General features: G+C 39.8%; 1 protein-coding gene across 2 annotated transcripts in view; it reads right to left on the reverse strand.

The window, feature by feature from the left end:
- cfap92 (cilia and flagella associated protein 92 (putative)) overlaps positions 1-20,846 on the reverse strand; it is a 123,628-nt gene that overhangs the window by 36,257 nt on the left and 66,525 nt on the right. For both annotated transcript variants that reach the window (XM_063068140.1, XM_063068139.1), the window contains one exon: positions 7,197-8,155. In XM_063068140.1, coding sequence (XP_062924210.1) covers positions 7,197-8,155 — 959 coding nt within the window. The remainder of the gene's footprint in view (positions 1-7,196; positions 8,156-20,846) is intronic.

Genomic DNA, 20,846 nt, shown 5'->3' on the forward strand with positions numbered 1-20,846 from the left:
TCTTTGAGTTTCTACCATCAGGCAGGAGATTGCCAAAGAATAAAGACAAGAACAGCCTTCAGTCATTTGCATTTGAGCTGTTACCAGTTAACTTGTTCTGCACCCTACAATATTGAATTTATACTCTTTACATTGTTTATTTATGTGTAATTCATCTGTAGATTTAATTCTTACCTTCCCAAGTTATTGTGTGTTATATGTGTGTCACATATACTGTGATTTATACCCCAGTCCAGAGAAATATCATCTTGTTTGACGGTATACATGTATATAGTTAAATGACAATAAACTTGACTTGAATTTTGCCTGCCCTTCCAAAATATTCCCTACTCTGGAATATTTCGTTCCCAGCTATGGCCACACCAAGGTATCCATTACATTTTCAGTAATGTCTATAAAGTCATCTCCATTTACAATTATTCACCAATGGTCACTCCAGTTTCTGCTAGCATACACTTCAGTCAATGGAACAACTGAAAAATTATGTTCTGTTTTTAAGTGAGTTCTGTGATTTCACTGTCGTGAGATATAATAAGAAATCTGCTCATGGTAATTTATCATGCCAGAAGGTGAAACAATTATAACAACAAGGAAGTAATTTTCTGGAACAGGAAGTGTATGCATTTAATGTTAAAATAACAATGCATGTAAACAAGTACATCTGGCTTTGAATGACCTAGTGACTTTCCATTACTGAATTAGGAGCTACAATATACACTGACCTGGAGATCCAAGTTTGAATTTCACTGTGGGAAATGTTAATTCATGTAATTTGATAAATATGGAATGTTTCAAAACAAAAGCTGGTCTCAGTAAAATGCAACCACAAAACTATTGAATTCATAAAAAAAAGGAAATCTGCTGTCCTTGACTTAAGTTTGACTTATGTGGCTTCAAATCCACAGATATGGTAGGGTCCTGACCACTCCCAGGTGTAAGGAGAGATGAACAATAAATAGCAGCCTGCAGCCCCTGAAGAAAAACATTAATAATGGAATAGTAGAAATGAAACTGAACTTGGTACTCAAAGAAAGACCAACATACGTGAAACAGTTTAGCTTGCAGGACATGTTCACAAAAATAGCTAAGAAAAGTGCAAGACAAAAGTCAACACTTAAAAATTCAGTGCCATCAACTTCGGCTCATCCAGATGTGTTCCCACCACCATCACCAATTCTTGAAGATGTTACGCCAACTTCATCACCACCACCAGGTCCTGAAAATACAGTCGTCTTTCCAGGTGAAATGCAAGACAATCCTGATGACCCCCCCCCCCCCACTTTCAGACATGTAATTCTGCTTAGTTGTACAATCCAACTCTTTTCTCTGGAAGAGGCAATAACCAATCTTCTGATGTAAGTAAATACACATACCTTGCAAGGTATCTTGCCTGTACTGTACTTCAATAAATTTCACTTGCTTTTCATTGGTCATTTCTTTTCTCTTTATTATTCAAGGGTGAGGTGTCAGAACCACGGATTTGGCAGCTCATCAGACTGGGCAATTGCACTCGTGAATATGTACATGTCAGCTAATTATTGTTTCATTGTGAAAGCATGTAACTCCATTCATTCCGCCGTAGTTTTTGTCGCGAGTTGGACATGGACACAGCCACATTTTGTTTTCCGTATTCCGCCTTGCCTGAGAAATTGGACGGTTGAGTGAATTGAATCTGAAGACTAGCGGTATTCGTTTAATTCTTAGTTGTTCTTCCCAGCCGCAGTGTAGGCTTCGTTTTCCATTTGAGAGTTTTAGTCAACGGCCCTGTTTGGCCTAGCGTTTATTGCTTTCTTTCCCTTAAAGTCTGTGAACTATTGACCTGCGTCAGTGTTTTTCACTCCACACTTGGGCCATGTCTGCACTGGCGTGACATGAGGTGATCATCAAATGGGTTAGAGGCGTTTACTTATTTAATCCTAATTCAACCATCTGTGATTTGGCAAAATCGCTAATCCGATCATTCGGGATTTGTCCCAATCATTCTGGATTTGTGGTGGTCAACCTGTATTACTCTTGCTTCATATCAACATCCCATTTTACATGTTGTTCAATATTTTTCATCATAGCAATTCCTCATGGTGCAAAACTGAATTGAACACATGCACGTCATGCTTCTGTTGAAAATTAAAGTATTTATGTAATATTTCAAAACTTGGGACCCTGTACGTCTCTTTGCAACCTGATCCCCAACTTCCTCATCAGGAGACCATAGTTACTGTGGATCTCCTCCTTGCTGGCAATCAACACAGGCGCAGCACTCAAAGATGAATGCTTAGCCCACTGCACTGCTCTCTCCCTACACTTATGACTTGCGACTAAGCGCAGTCAAATTCCATCTATAAATTTGCTGCTGTTTTGGGCAAAATCTCAGATGGTGACAAAAGAGGCGCATAGGAGTGAGATTGACTGGTTGTTTGAGTGGTTTGCAACAACAAACGTGCACACAATGTTGACAAGACCATGGAATTGATTATGGATTTCAGGAAAGGGATGTTGGGAGAACGTACACCAGTCCTTACCGAGGAGTCAGCAGTGGAAAGGGTGAGCAGCTTCAAGTGCTTGAGCATCAGCATCTCAGAGGATCTGTCCTGGGTCAACATATCGATGCAATCAAGAAGACCAGCAAAATTTGACAGGGATACGGTGGAGAGCATTTTGACGGGTTGCAGCAACTGCCCAGTGTGGATGCTCCAATGTGCAGGATTGAAAGAAGCTGTGGATGGTTGTAGATCCAGTCGGCTTCATCACGGGCACTACCCAACCCACCATCGAGGACCCTCAAAAGGTGGTACCTCCAAAAAGACAACGTCCATCATTAAGGACCCTCACCACTTGGAGCATGCCTCATCTCATTACTACCACTGGGGAGGATGCGCAGGAGCTGGAAGACCAGCACTCAATGTTTTAGGAATATCTTCTTTCCTTCTACCATTAGATTTCTGAACTGTCCATGTACCCATGAATACTACCTCACTATTCCTCTTGTGTACTATTTGTTTATTCATCTGTCATAACTTGTAGTAACTGTACTGCTTCCACACAACAACAAATTTCACAACATACGTCAGTGATAATAAACCTGGTTCTGATTCTGACACACCATGCCTTCTTACACTGACTGTGATGATGATTTTCATAACAGGGCAGTTCTTTGCCAAGGTTGCTTTCTTTATGTGTCAGATTTTTCTCCTGACTGGAAGAACAGTTATCTCAACGATGCATTGTTCAAATTAAAGGTTGTACAGCTCTTTCTACCTGTGGAATTATCAACATGAGACTTGAAAGAGAAGCTGTTATGAGGGGAACACACACACAAAATGCTGGAGGAACTCAGCAGGCCAGACAGCATCCATGGAAAAAAGTACAGTCGACATACTTTTTTTCCCATAGATGCTGCCTGGCCTGCTGAGATCCTCCAGCATTTTGTGTGTGTTGCTCTGGATTTCCAGCATCTGCAGATTTTCTCTTGTTTGTTATGAGGGAAATACTTTTCACATTCCACCATGGAACATATCTCATTCCCCATGGACCCTATTTCCATGGGCTAGGAGACAACTGCTAAGCAGGTTAGGATTGACCTCCTACAAAAACAATCAGAGAGAGTAACCTTTTAAAATGTGATGTTCTACTGAACGTTCATTATCTATTAACAATGAACTAAGAAGATTGGGAATATCTTTCCAGACACAATGCACTTACTTCCATTCATGGTAAAATCTCTTGGATTCCATGTCTTGATTTACTAAAAGAATATTTTTAAAGACAGCATCTTCACCCTTTTATTAAGTTACCAATTGTCAGCGGTCTTTTGATATTTTGGATATGTATTTCAAAATTAACTGTTTAGAAATTTTGAGCAACACGCATAAAATGCTGGAGGAACTCAGCAGGTTAGGCAGCATCCATGGAAACAAACAAACCTGACGTTTTTGGCAAGACACTTCTTCACGACTGAAAAGAAAGGGGAAGATGCGAGAATAAAAAGGTAGGGGGAAGGGAAGGAGGATAACTAGGTCATAGATGAAGCTAGGTGGGTGGGAAAGGTAAAGGCTGGAGAAGAAAGAACCTGATAGGAGAGGAGAGTGGACCATAGGAGAAAGGGAAGGAGGAGGGACACCAGGGGGAGATGAATAGAAGAAGAGGGGAATGGGAGTGGATTTTTTTTTAAACTGGAAGGACAATAGACAATAGACAACAGGTGCAGGAGTAGGCCATTCAGCCCTTTGAGCCAGCACCACCATTCACTGTGATCATGGCTGATCATCCACAATCAGTACCATTTTCCTGCCTTCTCCCCATATCCCTTGACTCCGCTATCATTAAGAGCTCTATTTAACTCTTTCTTGAAAGAATCCAGAGAATTGGCCTCCACTGCCTTCTGAGGCAGAGCATTCCACAGAACCACAATCCTCTGTGTGAAAAAAGTTTTTCCTCAACTCTGTTCTAAATTGTCTACCCCTTATTCTTAAACTGTGGCCTCTGGTTCTGGACTCCCCCAACATCGGGAACATGTTTCCTGCCTCTAGCGTGTCCAATCCCTTAATAATCTTACATGTTTCAATCAGATCCCCTCTCATCTTTCTAAACTCCAGTGTATACAACCCCAGTCACTCCAATCTTTCAACATATGACAGTCCTGCCATCCCGGGAATTAACCTTATGAACCTATGCTGCACTCCCTCAATAGCAAGAATGTCCTTCCTCAAATTTAGAGACCAAAACTGTACACAATACTCCAGGTGTGGTCTCATCAGGGCCCTGTACAACTGCAGAAGGACCTCATTGCTCCTATACTCAACTCCCCTTGTTATGAAGGCCAACATGCCATTAGCTTTCTTCACTGCCTGCTGTACCTGCATACTTACTTTCAGTGACCGATGAACAAGGACACCTAGATCTCATTGTACTTCCCCTTTTCCTAACTTGACACCATTCAGATAATAATCTGCCTTCCTGTTCTCGCCACCAAAGGGGATAACCTCACATTTATCCACATTAAACTGCATCTGCCATGCATCTGCCCACTCACCCAACTTGTCCAAGTCACCCTGCATTCTCATAACATCCTCCTCACATTTCACACTGCCACCCAGCTTTGTGTCATCTGCAAATTTGCTAATGTTATTTTTAATCCCTTTATCTAAATCATTAATGTATATTGTAAATAGCTGCGGTTTCAGCACCGAGCCCTGCAGTACCCCACTAGTCACTGCCTGCCATTCTGAAAGGGACCCATTAATCCCTACTCTTTGTTTCCTGTCTGCCAACCAATTTTCTATCCATGTCAGTACCCTACCCCCAATACCATTCACTCTAATTTTGCCCACTAACCTCCTATGTGGCTTTCAAAGGCTTTCTGAAAGTCCAGGTACACTACATCCACTGGTTTTCCCACGTCCATTTTCATAGTTACATCCTCAAAAAACTCCAGAAGATTAGTCAAGCATGATTTCCCCTTTGTAAATCCATGCTGACTCGGACCTATCCTGCTACTGCTATACAAATATGCCGCTATTTCATCTTTTATAATTGATTCCAGCATCTTCCCCACCACTGATGTCAGACTAACTGGTCTATAATTGCCTGCTTTCTCTCTCTCTCCTTTCTTAAAAAGTGGGATAATATTAACTACCCTCCAATCCGCAGGAACTGATCCTGAATCTATAGAACATTGGAAAATGATTATCAATGCGTCCATGATTTCTAGAGCCAGCTCCTTAAGTACCCTGGGATGCAGACCATCATGCTCTGGGGATTTATCAGCCGTCAGTCCCATCAGTTTACCCAACACCATCTTCTGCCTGATGTGAATTTCCTTCAGTTCCTCCATTACCCTAGGTTCTCTGGCTACTATTACAGCTGGGAGATTGTTTGTGTCTTCCCTAGTGAAGACAGATCCAAAGTACCTGTTCAGCTCGTCTGCCATTTCCTTGTTCCCCATAATAATTTCACCCATTTCTGTCTTCAAGGACCCAACTTTGGTCTTAACTAATTTTTTCCTCTTCACATACCTAAAGAAGCTTTTACTATCCTCCTTTATATTCTTGGCTAGCTTACCTTCATACATCATCTTTGCCCCCCGTATTGCCTTTTTAGTTATCTTCTGTTGCTCCTTAAAAGTCTCCCAATCCTCTGGCTTCTCGCTCATCCTTGATATGTTATTCTTCCTCTCTTCTATTTTTATACTGTCCTTGACTTCCCTTGTCATCCACGGTCACTCCTTACTCCCCTTAGAGTCTTTCTTCCTCTTTGGAATGAACTGATCCTGCACCTTCTGTATTATTCCCAGAAATACCTGCCATTGTTGTTCCACTGTCATCCTTGCTAGGGTATCTTTCCAGTCCACTTTGGCCAGCTCCTCCATCATGGGTCCATAGTTCAACTGTAATACTGACACTTTCGATCTTCCCTTCTCCCTCTCAAATTGTAGATTAAAACTTATCATATTTTGGTCACTACCTCCTAATGGCTCTTTACCTTGAGTTCCCTTATCAAATCTGGCTCATTACACAACACTAAATCCAGAATTGCCTTCTCCCTGGTAGGCTCTAATACAAGCTGCTCTAAGAATCCATCTCTGAGGCATTCCACAAACTCCCTTTCTTGGGGTCCAGTACCAACCTGATTTTCCCAGTCTACCTGCATGTTGAAATCCCCCATAACAACCGTAGAATTACGAGGAGAAATTGCTATTCCTTCCATCAGGTTGGAGGCTACCCAGACTGAATATAAGATATTGCTCCTTCACCCAGAGGATAGCCTCATCAAAGCACAAGAGGAGGTCATGGACTGTCATGGCAGAATGGGAATGGAAATTGGAATTAAAATGTTTGGCTACCGGGAAATTTAACTGGTGGATGGAGCAGAGGTGCTCAACAAAGCGGTCCCTCAATTTACGATGTGTCTCACCAATGTTGAGGAGGCCACATCTGGAGAAACAAATACAGATTCACAGGTGAAGTTTTGACTCAACTGGAAGGACTGTTTGTGGCCCTGAATGGAGGTGAATGGACAGGTGTAGCACTTTGGCCACTTGCAGGCATAACTGCCAGGAGGAAGATCAGTGGGGAGGGGCAGCTGGACAAGGGAAACGTACAGAGTGCAATCCCTGAGGAAAGACGGGGCAGGGGGTGTGGAGGTAGTAATTTTGTCTTCACAGCTTAATAAATTTAGCATGATGCACTGAATCATCTCACCTGATAGGCAGCTTTTCCCATAATGTCCTGAGTCCTTTGTTCTTCAGTCCCTCCAAAACAAAGAGGTGAATTATTCCATCCATTACATGAAAACCTGTCACCACATTCAAACTGGAAACTGAACCACCATGCACATTATAAATTGAAACACTATCCAGATTGGAACTGGGTTTTAGTTCAGAATCTGAACTAAGTTCTGCATCCACTGATCCACCTTCGCTTCCTTTTCCACTTGACTGTGAATCCAAGCAAAGAGCTAGCGAATTAATTGAACCAACTTGCTCGAGTAGACTGTGAAGAAAGGTTCTGTTATTATAATCAAAAATGTATATTATCCGACCAAATTGGCACTCTTCATTCAACGAGGACTCACCCCTTTGTGATAAAGGGTAAGCAATTTGCACTCTAACATGAAGCATGGAGTTTGATTCCAAGTAATGTCCTTTTGGTAATGGCTGGTCCTCGGGTCCATCAACAGCTCCTGCAACACCTAGAATACGTCCGCCCAATCCGTCCCTTCGATATCCTAATGGATCTGGCAAACTGCTGTTCTGTATTGACAAAGCAAGGTTTAAGCATGTTTCACCATATACCAATTCTGAAAAATTCAGTTTAGCAATGCCGTAAGGATCCCAAGCTTTATTGGCATCCACAAAGGGGTCATGAACAGTTCGCTTATTACTAACAAGGCCAATGTTGCTCAGCTTGCTATCTTCAGTTTCAGTACCAAACAATGCCGGTGGTTGAGATTGGGCTTTTGGCTTCTTGTCACGGTCGTGGATCTCTATCATGAGTGGGGGCCCGTGGAAATACTCTCTGAGTTTATCTGGATCGATGGTCCCAGTCAGAATCACATTGACATCCTTGAAGGACACCTCCGACCCATGTTCTCTTTCTTTGGTCTGATGACAAGGCAAATCAAAGAGCTGATACTGACAGTAAACAGGGCTGCATCTTTCCTTAGAGAGGAAACAATAAAAGACAATTATTATTCTTTTTTTTCATTTTAAAATCTTTTTATTAATTATTATTATTGAAAATCAACAGAAAAATACATTAAAGTAGTCAAATCAACATGTTAATATATACAATAAGAGTTAAACAATCAAATCACTGATTAACCAAGCTAAACAGTATACCAATAATAATAAGAAAAAACAAAATGTTAAAACTATTTTGTTTTGGAAAAAAGAAAGAAGGAGAAAAGAACCCCTACTAACCAAAAAAAAACCATTGGGAACACAATCCCGGAGCTATACACCATACAATCTTCCATAAAAGAAAAACATCAATCCGTCAAACAAATCCAATTACACAAGAATCAGAAGGGGACCATCTTAATTAACTCAAATCAAATGACAGTAGCGGGCAAAAGAACCCCACCTTTACTCAAAGTCAAATCGAGGATCAAAAGTTCGACTTCTGATTTTCTCCAAACTAAGACATAACATCACCTGACAGAACCATTGTATCAAAGTGGGAGCAGAGGCATCTTTCCATTTCAATAAAATAGCCCTTCTGGCCAATAATGTGACAAATGCAATTACATGTTGGTTTGATATAGAAATACCGTGAATATATTGAGGAATTATACCGAACAAAACTGTCAAGTCATTAGGTTGTAAATTAATTTTTAAAGCTTTAGAAATTATAGAGAAAATAGATTTCCAAAACTGTTTCAATACAGAACACGACCAAAACATATGTGTCAATATAGCCACCTCAGTTTTACATCTATCACACTGACTATCAACATTAGGAAATATTTTAGACAGTCTCTCCTTTGTCAAATAGTAATGATGTACAATTTTAAATTGAATTAGAGAATGACTGGCACAAATTGAAGAAGAGTTAACCAACTTCAAAATTTGCAACCAATCCTCTATTATCAAGCTCATATTAAGCTCTCTTTCCCAATCTTGCTTAATCTTAAGGATAATTATACTGTTGTAATAGTAAATTATAAATTTTCCCAATAAAACCTTTCACTAAAGCATTCATTTTTAAAATAATGTCTAACAGGTCAGAATCTTGTATATATGGAAAATTACTTAAATATTCTTGTAAGAATTGTCTGACCTGAAGATATTGCAAGAAATGTGAGTGTGAGAGAGAATATTTAGTTACTAATTTCTCAAAAGACATCTTGAAACAGATCCATGAAGGAATAAACTCCTTTATTCCTCCAAAGAAAAAAGGTAGGATCACTAAGTGAAGGTTTAAATAAATAGTTTCAATAAATTAAACTTAAGAAGGTTAATTTTTTTTAAGATTAAAAAAATTACGAAACTGGTACCAAATTCGTAATGACTGCTTAATCATAGGATATAATTTTAGAACAGAAATTTTGGCCAGTTGTACAGGTAAAGAGGCTCCTAATGACGAAGTTAAGTAAAGTTGTTTCACAGCTTTCAATTCCAAATCAACCCAAGGTGGTCGTTCATTTTTATCAGTCCAATATAACCAAGAACACACATAACATACATTAACCGCCCAATAATACATTTTTAAATTAGGCAGAGCAAGACCTCCATCCTTTTTTGATTTTTGTAAATGATATTTCCCAATTCTTGGTCTCTTATTATTCCAAACAACAGATGAAATAATAGAATCAACCTGATCAAAAAACTTCTTAGTTAAAAAAACAGGAATATTTTGAAATACATATAAAAATTTTGGTAAAATCATCACTTTAACTGCATGAATTCGGCCAGCTAACAAAAGTGTAAGTGGATTCCATCTACAAAATATTTGCTTCATAAAATCCACTAAGGGAACCAAATTAGCTCTGTAAAGGTCTCCATAATTTTTAGTGATGATAATACCTAAATATTAGAAAGAGTCCGTAACTTTAAAAGGAATGTCATCATATATAGAGGCAGGATCATTTAAAGGAAATAATTCACTTTTATTAAGGTTTAATTTATATCCCAAAAACTTTCTGAATTCATTTAATAGTTTCAATAAACTAGGAATAAATTCTTCAGGATTCGAAACATAAACTAAGAAATCATCAGCATAAAGGGAGATCTTATGAATAGTCCCATTTATGGAAATTCCTTGAATATCTTTAGCTTCATGAAGTGCAATAGCCAAAGATTCCAACATCAAATTAAATAACAGGGGACTTAATGGACATCCTTGTCTCATACCCCGTGAAAGTCGAAAAAAAGGAGATCTGCAATTATTATTAGTAACAGTGGCAATAGGGCTTTTATATAACATTCTAATCCACTTATTAAAATTACTACCAATGTTGAATTCCTCTAAAACGTTAAATAAGTATTTCCATCCAACTCTATCAAATGCCTTTTCAGCATCAAGAGAAACAACACATTGGGGAGTCTTAGAAAGGGATGAGTATATAACATTTAACAGTCTCTGAGTATTAGAGAAGGAATAACGGCCTTTTATAAAACCTGTTTGGTCCTGGGAAATAATTTTAGCTAGAATATTCTCCAGTCGATTAGCCATTATTTTTGAAAGAATTTTAGCCACATTTAATAGTGAGATAGGTCTATATGAAGCGCAATCAGTAGGGTCTTTATCTTTCTTAAGAATTAAAGAAATAGAAGCTTCATAAAATGTGGGATGTAACTCTCCTAACAAAGAAGAATCTTTGAGCATTTCCAACATATATGGAGAAAGCAATTCTTCAAATTTTACAATACAAGTTACTATTAACTTATCCTATTGAAAGAAATTTGTTTAAATTAAAAAGTCAATTTTATATGTTTGGAGACAGAAATAATAAGCTATTAGCATCCCAATTAAAGGCAGCTGGAGCTAAAAGACAAATTTTAAGAATTTGTAAGGGAGATGGTAGTTTAGCTTGTAATTATGAAGACATTAATAAAATTATTCATGACTTTTACAGTGAACTCTATAAATCTCACTTTCCAGCTGATCCTTCTAAAAGGAATGCCTTTTTACAAAAGATTGATTTTCCTAGAATATCTGTTGAAGATCAACTAACTCTTGATACTCCTATTACTGAAAAGGAAATTCAGAAAGCTATTCTTTCAATGCAATCTGTTAAAGCTCCTGGATTGGATGGTTTTTCTGTAGGATTTTGTAAAAAATTTGAAGAATTGACAATTATTAACAATAAGAATTGACAATTGACAATCATCAAGCAGAATCAAATATCGCTGTGATGATTGTACGTTCTAGTATCAATTGTTTGGCGACAATAAAGTATAAAGTATTATTCATACTTTTCTTGATAGTATAGATAATTAAAACTTCTAAATATACACTTCAGTAATGGATATACAACCAGAGGTACTAGATTGAATAATCAAATATGTAAATAGATAGAATATAGTTTACTTTCTATTCTCCACTTAATTCATTGTTTTTCCCATATAATTATTAATTTGCCAAAAATCCTTGTTCAATGATGAGAAGCAATTTACGTTTAAAATTATCTATATTATTTTGATCCAACAGATTATTAACTCGAATCTTTAACTTTTCCTCTCTCCAAAGACACTATCTGACCACCTGAGTATATCCAGCATTTTCTGTTTTATTTCAGCCTCCGGCATCTGCAGCATTTAACCACCTAGGTTTTTGTCCATTCTTGTCAACAATGATACCTTATATAGTTTATTCCACTTCTGAATTTAAATTATGAATACTAGTTCTCTGGTGTGAATGGAAATTAAGTTATTGGTTAGAATTATGGAATAGAGTCATTACACAGTGGATTAATACTTATCCTATTGTCACCACAGAGGTTCACTGCAAGTTCAATCCAGTCAGTCCCATTTCCCAACTCTTTCCCAAAACCCTGCTTTTTTCCCCTTCTTCAATTACTAATCCAGCTCACGTTTAACTCTACGGTGAATTCCAGATTGTGAATATTACCAACTGAGGAAGTTTTGCCTTCAACTTCCATGGCTCTGTGCCAATAAACTAAAAATAATGTTTATTTCATTCAAAAACCTCTTTTCCCTTGTAAAGAATTCTTTTGGCTCATGAGCCCACCACTTCAGGATGGAAGTGATGTACGGTAGGACAAACAACAACAGGAATTTTGCAGATGATGGAAATTCAAGCAACTTTTATGTGTGTTACGGTAGGACAAGTCCGTTTTTGTCCAATTAAAATGTTATTTTAAAATGTTAAATTTTGACTCACGTCTTTCTGCAAGTGTTCGTTAAGCCAAAGAGATGGGGTGTAGAGGTTTTGCTGGCTGCTCACTAAACAGCACCTACGCCCCTTGGCACTACGGGGATGGCAAAGAAAAGAACCATCAGGACCAACACAGAGGCTGATCGATCCTCCTGATGACTATGGACCCATGGACCAAGGCTGCTGGGACACAAGCCAGAACCTGATCAACCCTCGAGGGGTCGCTTGGGCGAGAGTGTCTTATGTTGAAAGACCCAAAACACCCGAAGACCCAGGTTACATCACTGATGATGTATCTCAGCAGCATTATTACAGGGTGACCTCTTGCAACAACAAACCACCTAAATTATTCTTGACTCAAGAAACATTTACACAACTTGCTTCAAGTGCCAAAGTAGTGTAGTGGTTAGCTTGGGACTTCAGAGTTCAATTCCGACATTGTCTGTAAGAAGTTTGAATGTCCTTCCCATGAGACCGTGGGTTTCCTCCAGATCCTCTGGATTCCTCCCACAGTCCAAAGATGTACCGGTAAGTAGGTTAACTGGTCATTGTAAATTATCCTGCGATCAGGCTAGAGTTAAATAGGTGGGTTACTGGGAGGTGAGGCTTGTTAGGTAGGAGGGAGGGGTGGATGGATGGAAACTTCTTCTGAACCGCTTGATCCTTCTCATTCTGCAGCCTCAGCAAGGTGAGGGGACAGTACTTGACACCAGATCTCTCCTAGAACACAAGGTAAATTTGAAGATGGAAGATCTAGGAACAGCTTCTTCCCCTCTGCCATCAGATTTCTGAATGGGCATTGAACCCATGAACACTAACTCAGTACTTTTTTGTTTATATTTTTGCACTACTTCCTTAATTTAACTATTATATATATATTTACTGCAGTTCACAATTTTTTCTATTATTATGTATTGCATCGTACTGCTGCTGCAAAGAAAACAAATTTCACAACATATGCCAGTGATATTAAACCTGATTCTGATTCATTTATTCTAACATGATCTAGTAATACCTTACCAGAGTATTTATTTTTTTTCTATAACCTAATGTTGGATTTTTGACTAGTGTCCCAACTGAAATTCATTCCATGTATTTCTGTGTAAGCTAATCAGACATGTGGTACACCTTATTGCTTGATCTTGCTGCCACTACTAAACCTGGTGCAGGATGCTAGAGGACCCGAGCATGACACTTTCATAGATGCCTCCTCTGAATAGCTGCCTAATATATCAAACTGCAAGGTAATTTTCATATAAATGTGAAAGGAAAATACCATAACTCCATATGTCACTCAAATGACTAAGAGTCTAAATTATTTGTAGGTGAAGCTCCTAAACCGAAGGTGAGTCACTGGTTCTACTCAATACTCTCTCAAAAATAAAGATTAAATCAGAACATAGAACAAGTAAAACTAGTAAGAGACCAGACGTTTCATTATTTACAACTATCTTGTGACCAGGAACACTGAACTGGGAACAACTGGGAGGCTGGTCAGGATGGTTCCGGCGCTCAGCATTCAAGATGAGGTAGTAAATTGGATTAGACGTTGGCTTTGTGGGAGAAGCCAGAGAGTGGTAGTAGATGGCTGCCTCTCTGACTAATGGAGTGGTGCTGGATCCATTGTTGTTTGCCATCTATATCAATGATCTGGATGATTATGTGGTTAACTGAATAAGCAAATTGCCAAGATTGCAGGGTGTAGTGCACAGCCAGCTTGCAGCTGGATCTGGACCAGCTGGAAAAAAAGGGCAGAAAAACAGCAGATGGAATTTAATGCAGACAAGTGCAAGGCGTTGCACTTTGGTAGGGCCAACCAGGGTAGGTCTTCCACAGTGAATGACAGGACACTGAGAAGTGAGGTAAAACAAAGAGATCTGGGAAGACAGGTCCATAAGTCACTGAAAGTGGCGTCACAAATTGACAGGGTCATAAAGGAAGCTTTTGGCACACTGGCATTGGCCTTCATAAATCAAAGTGTTGAGTACAGGAGATGGGATGTTATGCTGAAGTTGTCTAAGGCATTGATGAGGCCTTATTTGGAGTACTGTGTGCACTTTTGGTCACTTACAAGAAAGTTGTAAACAAGGTTGAAAGAGTACAGAGAAAATTTACAAGGACGTTCCTGGATCTGGAGGATCTGAGTTATATGGAGAGATGGAACAGGTTGAGACTTTATTCTTCGGAATGAAGAAGCTTGAGAGGGGACTTGATGGAGGAATATAAAATTACGAGGGGTATAGATTGGATAAATGCAAGCAGGCTTTTTCCACTGAGGGTGGATGGTACTACAACTAGAGGTTATGGGTTAAGAGTGAAAGGTGAAAAGTTTAAGGGGAACATGAGGAGAAACTTCTTCACTCAGAGGGTCATAAGAATGCGGAATGAGCTGCCAGCACAAGTGGTGACAGCGAGCTTAATTTCAACAACTAAGAGAAGTTTGGATAAGTACATGGGTGGTGGGGCATGGAAGGCAATGCTCCAAATGCAGGCCAGTGGGACTAGGCAGTTTCAATGTTTCAGCACAGACTAGATGGGATGAAGGGCCTGTTTCTGTACTGTACTGTGCTTTTCTATGACTCTATGAATCTATTTCTGGATCTGTTACACAGGTTTACCAGTGCACTTCCATCACAGAATGGGAACAACTGCATCGAAGTTCACAGACTTTACTGGAATTTTAAGCAAAGAGTTAACAGAACAGAACATTGGGCCTTTAAATAAAGTGGTGATGATAAGCCACAGAAAATGCAAAATAATTATAATCTACTTTCCTGATTGAGAAGTGTCCAGGAGTCTATATTTTCCAGTATTAATTGCAGGGTAGGGGAAAAAGAGCTGCCAGAAAACTTGTCTCGTTTGGTGCAAAGTTCTGCTTTTCAGCAGGCTATTTAAAAAAAATCCAAAGTGTTCTTCCTGAAATGGAGCCACCAATCATGTCTGAATGTTTTATTGTGCCTTACACACTTTTCCATTTGCTTTGGACCGGATTGCACCAGCCACTTCTCTGACTGTGGTTAAATAGTCCAAGGCCAATAGCTAATTTCCAAATTGTACAGTGAATTTCCAGTACTGGAACTTTATGGAATTTCCTGAAAGCAATTTTTTTTCACATTGATGAATCTCTCCAATTTTTCTAATTGTTTTTCCTTCTGAGATGTACCTTTTAAAAGCTGACTGGCCATGACTGGTGGAGCATCTCTGTGTCATACTAGTTCTGTGCTGTTTAAAATGAAACTTTTACAACAGCATATCGATACAATTAGAGGCATTTCCTGCTTCAGTAGAATTTGCTGTATCAGTATGCAACCACAATCACATTGGAGGACAAATGACCTTATCCTATTTTCTTGGAGCCACTCTGTTCCATGTTTCATTCCTCAAATGGCAATGAGAAAATGAGCATGGAATAGTCAAACCTATGGGAAAAAGTACTGTATGGTTGTACATTGCACAAGGCAGTGTGACAAGGGAAGAAAACTTTTGCATCAGACAGACAACTATGTGTAGAAATGTTTGGGTTGTGCTGGAAAGCAAGTTACCCAATTTGTAGCTGGTTCCTCCGGTGATTTCCCTTTAATCTTCCCTCTGCTAAAGGAGAAAAGTTCAGTTTCCCTAGTCTCTCCGAGTAACAGATCTCTCATTCCTGGCAGCATTTTAGTAAATCTCTACTTTCACATTGACATCCTTCCTAAAGAACGGTGGTCAGAACTGATGCAATCAGACTCACAATTGAAAAAAAAAATCCCTGCCTTTGAACTCTCTAACTCCCAGGATTTTAACAGGTTTTCTCACTTAGTTTAAACCTGACAAAGGCTTGTCTGCTGATTTCCCCCATATCCTTCTGCCTTCTCCACCCCTTCAAGTTGTAATATTTAATTCTACTGCTGTTACTTAAAATCATCTGTTTGAGGAAAACACTGATTATCCATTGTTTTTTTCTGAAAAATATTAGGTGGTGATACCATTACATGAACTTGCATTTATATAATATACTGTATTTCATACAGGAAATATCCCAAGCTATTTCTCCATGAAAGGCCAGATTAAAATAGTGAATGGGAATATTGTTATAAGGTGAATTTTGAACTGGTACTTGAAAATTGGGACAGATACTACAAGGCAAAGTGACATAGCATGACACCTCAAAAATACAAGTCCTACTGCTACTTGAATTTACAGCGATCACCTCTGCATTTCTACAGCTTTAGTTTGCATGGTATGTTAATGACTTTGAAGTGAGCCAGTGACAAAAGTGACACAACTCTATGGACAATAACCCATGAAGTACTGTTTATAACAAGAGAGATGGTTAACTGGTGAAGAGCTTAAACAGATTGGAACAATTCAGTATCAACATAAATTTGTGAGATTAGGCAAGAATAATAAGTGTTATACAAAGTAATCTAAATAGTATTACAGGAGCTGATGCAAGAAAGTGATCTGCGAGATTGGTGGATGGTCAACTCAAACCGTCAGAACAATGTGCACCGCCAACAGAGAGAGCACACTGTACTAGGCTGCAACTTCACAGCTGGGTTCAATGCAGTTTCTGTCCAATCAGAACAACAAAAGTTATGTTAAGTTAGTTCCATTTCTAACTTCTACTTATCGAATTGAAGAAAAACATCCGCTGATGACAGAAATTAGGATCCTGAGTTATGAGAGATGGCTGAATAAACGGAGATGCGAGGGCCTGCGGTCATCTCACTGAGTTCCAACAGACCAGCACAAACTATAAGGGGATTCCATGGTATGTCAGTGTGACATTATTAGACCGAAATTGCCATTCCTTTTCATCTCATGCAGAGTCCAGGGGAGCAGAGTGTATCAGTTATTTCAAATGATCACCAGATAAGTACCTGGTGGAAAAATGAGTATAAGGAATCGAGTACAGCGGCTTCCTGTGCTAACGTGGCCTGACTTAGAAATCTGACCTTGCCCAAATTCAGTTTCAAACCCTTTTACAAGAAAGTAATCATAATAATTATTTTGAGACTGGATACAGTACATATTTCAATCAGTTTAATTATGAGGCAGCGTTAGGATGAATGTCCAATGAAATGGGAGAACTAGAGAAGGTGTATGTAGAGTGAAATGATATGAGTTACCACAACAAATGGACTTACTGAACTACAAAGAAATCAGCTTATGTACAATTCAGGAAACAGAACCTGGGGACTGTCTGTAATGGGTTAGTGTGATTATCAAATACTGGAATAGACTGCACTTGGACTAACTCATGCATATCTGTACAGTCTTGTGCTTCCATAATCCAAATCGAAACATGTGCAAAACTGCAAAAGGGGCCAGATTTGACCTCTTCAAGACCCCCGGGAAAGTGTTTTTATCTTTTGTTTGTATACTTTGGAACCAGACAGCAGCATTCTTGATTTTGGATGCTTTCATCCAGTTCAATGTAAATCACATGGGATGTTCATGAAGCATTTTCCTTTCATCTCCCAAATGGACTGCTGCTTACCATATCTCCTGATTACAGTGTACACGTTTACAGATTGTGTTAGTCGCTGAACAAGGAGGACAGCAGAAGGAGAGATGGGGGGAGAATCTTAATCATACGTTTATGTATACAACAATAATCATTACAATGGTTTTAGTAAATCAATACTACCATGAGTTTTAAATTTATGGCTCACTCTGTCTGACGTTATAAACTTGATCAATCTCATGAAGTGTATTTTCTGAGTCCTTGAATAAGTTACCACATACTTGTGCAGAACTAGAGTCACCAAACACCAGATGGAGAAATGGAGGATATAGTGGAGGGATCATCGACTGAGTCTGTGTGCGTGGAAGTCAGAAACAGGATGGGAACAATCACTCTGTTGGGAGCATTCTATAGACAGCCCTGCCCCCACCTCCCCCTGCAGCAACAGGAACACCGGGGAGCTAATCAGTAGGCAGACTATGGAAGGGCGCAGAGATAACAGGGCTGTTGTCATGGGGGACTTCAACTTCCCTAATTTTGATTGGTACATCCTTAGTGCAAAAGGTTTAGATCGGCAGAATTTGTTAGGTGTGTCCAGGAAGGAAACTTGACACAATATGTGGACAAGCCAACTAGAGGAGACACCATACTGGATCTAGTACGAAGAATGTATCTGGTCAGGTGATGAATCCCTCCGTGGGTGAGCGTTTCAGAGACAGTGACCACAACTCCCTGACCTTTAACATATGGTTTGGACAAGGATATGGGCAGTTACTTTGGGCAAGTATTTAACTGAGGGAGGGCCAATTATGATGCTATTAGGCAGGAAATTAGGAACAGATGTTCTCAGGGAAATGTACAATGGTAATGTGGAAGTGTTAAGGGAGCACTTACATGGCATTCTGCATCAGTTTCTCCCACTGAGGCACAGAACAGATGGTAGGGTGAAGGAGCCGTGATTGACAAGAGAAAGAAAGAAGCACAGTTAAGGTTTAAGAAGCAAGGAATAGACAGGATTTCTGAGAGCAAGGAGCTTAAGAAGGGCCTTATGAGAGCTAAAAGGGAACATCCAAAGGCGTTGTTGAGTCGGATTAGGGAAAACCCCAAGGCATTCCACACGTATGTGAAGAAAAGGAGGATGGCTAGAGTGAGAGTAGGAGTGATCAGGGATAAAAGAAGAATCGTGCCTCAAGTCAAAGGTGGTAGAGGAGATCCTTAATGAATACTTCGCTTCAGTATTCGCCAGTGAGAGGGCTCTTGATGAATGCGAGGTAAGCGTAGGTAAGTGTTGGAACATGTTGAGATTAAGAAAGAGACAGTGTCGGGGGTTTTGAAAAACATTAGGATAGATAAGCAGTGGGGATGGATGGGATATAACTAAGGTTACTACAGGAGTGAGGGAAGAGATTGTTGTGACGTTGGTGATGATTTTTTTGTCCTTACTGGCCACAGGAGAAATACTAGAAGATTGAAAAATACTAAATGTTGATTGAGCGATTATGAAGACATAGGTGTGTTTGCCTTCAATAGTCAAGGGGATTGAGTTCAAGAGCCGTGAGGTAATGTTGCAGCTCTATAAAAATCTGGTTAGACCACACGGAGTATTATGTTTAGTTGTGGTCATCTCATTTTAGGAAGGATGCGGAAGCCTTACAGAGAGTGCAGAGGATAGTAACCAGGAAGCTGACTGGAACTGAGAGCATGTCTTATGAGGAAAGGTTGAGTGAGTAAGGGCTGCTCTCTTTGGAGAGAAAGTGGATGAGAGGAGACTTGATAGAAGTGTACAAGATGGTAAGAGGCACAGATAGAGTGGACAGTCAGCTCCTGTTTGCTAGGGTGGCAATGGCTAATACAAAAGGACATACACTTTAAAGGTGATTGGAGGGGCTATGTCAGAGGAAGGTTTTTTATTAAATACACAGAGAGGTAAGTGTATGGAATGCTCTGTCATGGATGGTGATAGTCACAGGTAAATTAGGGGCATTTAAGAGACTCAGAAAGAAAAATGGAAATTTATGTTAGAGGGCAGGGTTAAATTGATTTTGGAGTAGGTTAAAGGGCCAGCACAACATTGTGGGCCTAAAGGCCTATACTATGACGTAATGTTGTATTATCTGTACTATGGGGTGGAGGAAGAGATCAGAGTTTGGGTGCAGAACAGCAAAAAAAAACTTGCAGATGAACACAGACCAGATAACTGTTGAGTTATGAGCAAGCTCCCATTGCAATGGCTAAAAGATATACAGTAGCAGTCAGTTTGATGCAGCAAGGTTAGAAAATGAAATCAGAACATACTTGAGAAATAAAACTGTTTTATCTATAAGCTAACCAATAATATATCAAAATTGTGAATACACTGATAGCCCATTTAGGTTCTGATGTGTTATACACGCCCTCCCCACATTACAAAGGCCTGTCTTATGAACAGCCCATACATACAAATGAGCATTTAGGAGGAAATGGAGCTGGTTATGCATCTATGTGTGAGACTGAGAAATTCACAGGTTGTAACAGCATTAAGAGATGGGCGGGATCGATGGGAGTGGAACTGCCAGCGGTTGCAGAGCTGGAAGCATTTTCCACCCAGTGCGGATGGGCACGTTCCCATCCCCACTCCGAGCCACAACAGTCAGGGTTGGACTGGGCCGAGCAGAGTTGAAGAGCTGAGCAAACTCAGTCGTACTCTGGCTCGCTGATTCCGTGAGGCTCTTCCCACGCCTGCTTGCTCTCCCTTCACTGCTGTGTTTGCTCATGTCAGTGTTATGAATGGAATTCTGTTGCAGCCTGGGGACGTTCCATAGTTCTCTCGATCTCACACACACGGATACACATCCACCTCCATTTCCTTTGTTACAGGAACTTGAGACCAAGCAACCTCAGTACCAGCGATCTGCTGCAAACCACTCCCTTCTGCTGCCATCCTCAAAGCAAAATATCATGCAAGACTTCATGTGGAGAGACCTGCTGAGGGGGGTGGTGTTGCGTGGGTGGGGGTAAGCACTAGGCCACCTCGCTCTGAGTTGGGAGACTCAGTGTTACACCCTGGTGAGCGCAGTGGTTGT

The sequence above is a fragment of the Mobula hypostoma genome, chromosome 15 (assembly GCF_963921235.1).
Source record: "Mobula hypostoma chromosome 15, sMobHyp1.1, whole genome shotgun sequence".
Classification (NCBI taxonomy): Eukaryota; Metazoa; Chordata; class Chondrichthyes; order Myliobatiformes; family Myliobatidae; genus Mobula; species Mobula hypostoma.